This window comes from Vigna unguiculata, chromosome 4, assembly GCF_004118075.2.
Source record: "Vigna unguiculata cultivar IT97K-499-35 chromosome 4, ASM411807v1, whole genome shotgun sequence".
In the NCBI taxonomy this organism is placed as follows: Eukaryota; Viridiplantae; Streptophyta; class Magnoliopsida; order Fabales; family Fabaceae; genus Vigna; species Vigna unguiculata.
Genome location: NC_040282.1, coordinates 22,366,748 through 22,373,581, shown reverse-complemented (window position 1 = coordinate 22,373,581; position 6,834 = coordinate 22,366,748). Strand labels below are relative to the sequence as shown.

The window sequence follows — 6,834 nt, the reverse complement described above, 5'->3', positions numbered from 1 at the left end:
TAAGCCTTATCTTGCATAGCAAGTGGCGGCACACATCTACTCATCTTCAAGGTTGCCATGGCTTCTAGCCTAGCCTTGTAGTGGCGTGTTTCTCACATTTTTTACCATTTCTTTCCTTTTCATTTTATGTTTTCTTCTTCCTTTAATTATTCTTTGTTTTCTATGGTTTATGTGCTTTCCATTTCCTTTTTGTTTTGAATCAATCCATCATCTTCTTCTCTTGAGCTTTGTGAAAGGAACCTTCACATCTAGATAGCTTGCTATCTTAATGTCCAGTGGGGATTTCACTTAGCTTTCTTAATCAACTCACACCATATTCAATAATCTTAAAAAGGAACAAGATAATCCTTCATCATCTTACATTCCCCCGACCTTTATTGATTTTTGTCCTCGAAAATAGGACTTACCAAGAAACAAGTGCGGGTAGGATTGCCTCATGTGATCCTCCATCTCCCAAGTCATCTTTGGAGTAGCCTCATCCCAAAGCACTTTCACGGTCTTGATCTTCTTCCCTCGCAGCTTTTTCACTTGCGAGTCGAGAATCTGCACTGGTTCGGTGTTCACCGTCAAGTCTTCCCGGATCTGGATATCGTCTGACTCTAGTACATACGATGGATCTGCTATGTATTTCCTCAACTGAGAAACATGAAATACATTATGCAGATTCGCCAAGTGCAGTGGTAAGGCAATCTCATAAGCTGCAACGCCAATCCTCCTCAAAATTTGATAGGGTCCAACAAACCTCAGAGTTAACTTCCTTGATTTGATAGCCCTTCCAATACTTGCCATCGGTGTCACTCTGAGGAATACATGATCCCTAGCTTGAAACTCTAAAGGCCGCCTACTCTTATTTGCGTATGACTTCTGTCTGCTCTGAGTAGCTCTCATTCGCTCCTGTATTGCCCTGACCTTCTCAGAAGTCTACTGTAGAAATTCTAGACCCAATACCAGGGATTCACCATCCTGGTTCCAACATAGCGGTATCCTGCATCGTTGCCCACACAAGGCCTCATAGGGTGCCATGCCTATACTGGAGTGATAGTTGTTGTTGTATGTGAATTCCACCAATGGAAGCATCTCACTCCACCCTCCCATATGATCCAGCACACAAGCTCGTAACAAATCCTCTAAATACTGGATCATTCGCTCCGATTGCCCATTAGTTTGTGGATGATATGCAGAACTCATTCTCAACTGGGTCCACAACGCTGCCTGTAGAGACTGCCAAAAATGATATGTGAATCTCGGGTCTCTGTCTAATACTATGCTAGCTGGCACACCATGCAACCTGACCACTTCTCTCACCTACAACTTGACCAACTTGTCCAAAGACCATTTCTGATTTATGGCGAGGAAATGTGCACACTTAGTCAATCTGTCTACTATCACCCAGATTGAATCATGCCCTTTAACTTTCACGAAGTCCATGGCAACACTATCCCATTTCCACTACGGGATGTCTAACGGCTCTAGTGTGCCCCCCTGGTCGCTGGTGTCAAATCTTGACCTTTTGACACACCAAGCATGATGCCACGAAGTCAGCAACATCAGTTTTCATACCATTCCACCAAACGGGTTACTTCAAATCCTAATATATCTTAGTCATACCTGGGTGTATGCTAAGATGGCTTTTGTGTCCTTCTTCCATAATCTGTTTTCTCAACCTCCAATTCCCAAGTACACATATTCTGTCGCGGAATCGCAGGATGCCATCTGTTCCCATCTTGTAATCCTTCCCTTTCTCAGTTCCTAACCAGCTCACAAATTGTTGCAGCTCAGCATCATTCTTTTGCTGATCTCGGATAGTCTCCAAGATATCATTAGTCAGTGTTAGGACGCTTCACCTGATAGAATCTTCCTCCAACTGTATGCCCAGGTTCATATCCCTAACCTTCTCGATCAATTCCAACTTCTTCACCATCATGGTTGAGATATGCATCCTTTTCCGACTCAAGGTGTCCGTAACTACATTTGCTTTACTAGGATGGTAAAGTAACTCAAAATCATAGTCCTTGAGATACTCCATTTATAGCCGCTGTCTCATACTCAATTCTTTGTGATCAAATAGGTATTTGAGGCTTTTGTGGTCGTTGAAAACCTGAAACTGGGAGCCATACAAGTAGTGTCTCCATGTCTTGAGAGCAAACACTACAACAGCCAACTCTAAATCATGGGTAGGGTAGTTCTTCTCATACACCTTTAACTGTCTAGAAGCATAGGCCACTGGCTTCTTGATGAGTGCGTATTTTTGCCTTCATTTAATGTTTAATTCTGGGTATTTAATTGAATTTGTGTGCTTAAAGATTGATTTAATTGGAATTTCCTATTATTGAGTTTATTGAGCATGAGATACAAAAACATGTTAAAAATAGCTTTTTAGTTGCATAAATGTTCTTTGGATATTTTGAGGTGTGTTAGTGCAGCTACAGCTAAGTTGAGCTCATGGAGGTGTGGAAATAAATTGATTAAAGCTTCATGACACCTTAAAGATAACTCCAAGAATAAGAAATTATCAAAAGCACAAAAATCCAAGCCAAGCATTGCATGAAGACGGCAAGAAAAGCTTGAAAAAGTGAAGAAGTTTGACTAAACCAAGAAGAGAGGAAAGAAAAAATTAGACCTTGCGGTTTTCTTTATCTTTATGATAGAAGATAATTTGGAAAAATATATCTTTAGATATTTTATTTGATATTTTTAAATAATTATCTTATTTAATTATATCATAAAATATTAAAAGATAATAACTACCAAATATTTTTAAATATGACAAGACCTTCTTGAATCTTTTTAGTTCCACAACAAACAAATATATCTTGAAGATATTAGATTATTTAGAAGATAATTTAAGGAGATTGCAAATGGTTGATTTGGAAAATTAATACAAATACTAATTGGTGATAATTTATCATATATCTTTAATTAATTAATTAATTTAATTATATTAGATATTGATATTATCAACCAATTATATTTGTCAAATAGTCTGTATCTCTCCAAATATATTTAAATATTTATCTTTATCTTTATTTTAAAAGATATTTGAGAGATTTTAGCAACAGAAAAGCTTAGTCCAATTCCTATATAAAGAGACCAAGGGAGAAGCAGAAAGGACAAGCTCGGGACTTCGGAGTTTTGGAACCCTTAGAGGGCCTAATTTCGTTTCCTTTCTCTCTCTCCATTCTTCTATTTTTGTTTTGCATTCATGGAGTTCTAAACTTCTTGGGTTGATTCCATTGTAATTTCTTAATTGGATTATGAGGTTAGATCAATTAATTTCTTTGTTCTTTTTATTATTGTTGAGGTTTTCATTCATCTATGTCTTTTATCTTTAAATCACGTAAGAAGTAATGATTTTAAATCTATATGCATGTTGGTCATGAGTCTAAGGGTTTTTAAATTGAATTGAGATATTACTTTGATTTTATTTAGAAACTTTCATATGATTAAATGAGTTTTTACCAATAATTGAGATTGATGACTATTGAAGAGTCTATGAATGTTGTATTTGATGAAACTAACCCAAAGTTGCAAGATCAAGGGCCAAAGAATGCAGATGAAGAAGATCTACTGCAAAAACAGATTTCTGCTGCAGAAAAGTCTACTGGTGTAAGAAATCAATCGGCTGAAAAGGTAAAATAGTCGACTGAAAAAGTTGTAGACAACAACTTGCCCAAGGATTGGATCCAGCCTAGAGGTTTATCAAAGGACAACATCATAGGTGATATCAAACAGGGAGTATCTACTAGACGTAGGATTGTATTTTGTGAACATGTTGCTTTTGTATCTCAAATTGAACTTAAGAATGTGAATGATGCTTTGAATGATAGTAATTGGATTGTGGCTATGCAAGATGAACTCAAGATTGTGGCTATGCAAGATGAAACTTATGCACCTGTAGCTAGGCTAGAAGCTGTGAGATTACTATTAGCATATGCTTGCATGTGTAACTTTAAATTGCATCAAATGGATGTGAAAAGTGCATTCTTGAATGGTTTCCTAAATGAAGAAGTGTATGTATCACAACCTCCTGGATTTGAGGATCATCTCTATCTTAACCATGTTTTCAAATTGAAAAAGGCCTTATATGGTTTGAAACAAGCACCAAGGCAATGGTATGAAAGGCTAAGCAATGTTTTACGTGAAAACTGATCTAACACTTTTGCAGGAGGACCATTCTTTAAGTTATGTTCATCATCGTTATCATCTTTCACTTTATATCGTGATACTCTAAATCTTGGACACTTAGTCAATTTTTTGAACTTTTTTCTATAAAAAATACAATAACTAGGACATGCATGAATTTTTGGTACTCCATACCTATCAAACATAGTATCTTCTTTGCCTCATAATGACATGTTAACAATCTATTACCCTCTAAGGATTAGATGCAACAGTTTGAGCAACTCACTGAAACTTCTACTGGCCTACCAATTTCTAGCTTTAATGTTAAATAATCTTAATGTTGTTGAGAAACGAGTGAAACTCGTACAACCAAGATATAAAGCCTTTTCTGAATCATCTATCAATGAATTATACACGTGTTCTCATTGAAAAATTTCTCCTCCAATATCTTCAACCATATCGTCCACACAATCCAAACAATGTAGATTAAACTCTTGACTTTGAGATACGGTTGGAAGGTATACAACTTCACCATGTCAAATCCACGTTGTATAACTCTTTAGGATACCATCACATAGAAGATGCCCTCGTATCAACTTAATTTCTTTTAGTCTCTAATTCAAACAATTAACACAGGGAAAATAATACTGTATTAATTTAGAGGTGTAAAAAAGAGGGATTTCTCTTCGTTTCATGTGTTCTTTATGTGGACATGATTTAAAATCTCATTTTCATTTATTCTTTAATTGTTATAATGTTATGCGTTTATGGGAGTGGTTACAAGGTCTTTTTCAAGACTTCAGGCTTTCATCTCTTGATTTGGTGTTTCAATTTATGAGGACTCTTTTTAGTTCTTTAGTCATTATTATTAAGGTAGTTACAATTACAAATATTCTATAGATGATTTGGAGGTTGTGTAATTATAGTTGCTTTGAGGTCCTTATTTCTTTTACCATTGCCATTTTTTAGATTAACAAGTTGGTGCGTGTAAGACCCGAGAAAATTAAATAGTTAATTAAATAATTATTTAATAAATACGGGTAATAGAAGTCTTCAAGACATTTAATGTGGATAACTATGATGTGGAAAAGTACTAGCTCAAGTGGTTAAGAGTACTTAATTGTGTGAGAGGACTTGGGTTTGAGTCCTATGTATGCCAATTTTATGTTAATTAATTTATAAATTTTTATGTTATATATTTGAATGTGAGACGTGATAATATAATCCTAAAATTGTAAGAATTAACATGAAACATGGTTTGGTTGAATTGGTTGTGCACTTGCTTTGTGATTAAAAGGTTATGGGTTCAAACCTTGCTAAGAACAAAACTAAGTTTCTTTTTTGGGCGAAATTTTCTTTTTGCATGGTAATGAAGAGGCATAGAAACCCTAGCTACAAGAGTGGAAGTCAAGAATGGAGAGAAGGGTCATAATTGACTTTGAATAGCAATTAACCCTAGGATTAACTTTAATTTTCGTTTTAGGACCATTAAAGGTCATTAAGAAGTAGTTAAGGGTTAGTAAAAATTGGAGAGAGTGAGGGAAAATGGGACTCCAGTGGAGGGTACTGGCAAGGGTGTATTGCAGAGAAGTTAATGGCGTTTTGGGAGAGGTAGAGTGAAGTTTTGTGTGAAGGAGAAAAAGGAAACTGGTGGATATCATAAGGACAAGAGTTAGAGAACCAATTGGAGCGCGAATTCTAGGTAAGGGGAGCTGTTTACTTTGATTTTTAATTGAATACGATGAATTGTGCCTTGTATGTATGAAACTGCTTTGATTCCCTGCCATTTTATGTTGTTTTTCGAGGTTTCTGGGTTTCTGCCCAGAAACCGCCTAGCAGCAAGGACTGAGCCGCCAGGCGGCATAACAAATTTTGCCTCAGTTCTTGAATTTGGCATGAACTGCCTGGCGGCGATGAATATTTGCCAGGCGGCGCGACACTGTTTGCGTTCGTTTTGGTTGTTTATTGCTGTTTGTATGAGAATCAATATGGTTTTTGGAATTGATGTGTGCAGCCTCTATTGGATACCTTGTTGGTCTGAAATCAATTAAAATTCGGGGTATGGCAAAGTTTTAGATATACTCATGCATGATAATCCATGATTATATGTGCAATGGTGGAAGGGGCGGAAAATTGGGTTTATTCAAGAGAGTAAAGATCGAGAAACCTTTATGGATTGAATTAAGAGCATAAAGTTAGTCCATTATATATGTATTGTCGCATCTTGGTGAGTGTAAGTGGTAGGGATGAATACTGGAAAAGGGTTGAATCTGTCGCAGGTATGAAGAAGCTTGGTTTATGCGGGGTACTGATACACCGCCTAGCGGCGCTTTGCTTGCCGCCAGACGATGGCGAGGCCCAGGTACTCTTTTGGCGATTTCAGGTAGTGAAAAACAAATGAGGGAGGATCCTAGGTGAGTGTGTGGTTTTAGAATTTAATTAGTAACATTGGAAGGGGCAAAATATTATGGTAATTAAGTATGTGAAGGGTAATGGATTTGAAAGTATGACTAGGTTATGGTGTGTTGGTTGGAATATTAAGGAAAGATAGGGAGAAGGATAATGTAATTAATAGTTCAGGTTCTGGAAGCATAGTCTTTGTAAATGTGTGATTGGATAATTGTTGATCATGAATTATTGGCTTGAGGTGTCACTCGTGACTATATGCATAGATAGATGATATTTGATTATGTAATATTGCATGGAAATACT

General features: G+C 36.5%; 1 protein-coding gene across 1 annotated transcript; it reads right to left on the bottom strand.

Annotated features, from left to right (window-relative positions):
* Positions 1-357: 357 nt before the first annotated feature.
* LOC114180599 lies at positions 358-888 on the bottom strand. The gene has a single exon (XM_028066910.1). It carries the CDS (start codon positions 886-888, stop codon positions 358-360), a length of 531 nt encoding a protein of 176 aa, XP_027922711.1.
* Positions 889-6,834: the final 5,946 nt, after the last annotated feature.

What these genes read in the sequence shown, in the direction of transcription:
- LOC114180599 (XM_028066910.1), bottom strand. Translation starts at nt 888, where the DNA reads ATGAGAGCTACTCAGAGCAGACAGAAGTCATACGCAAATAAGAGTAGG.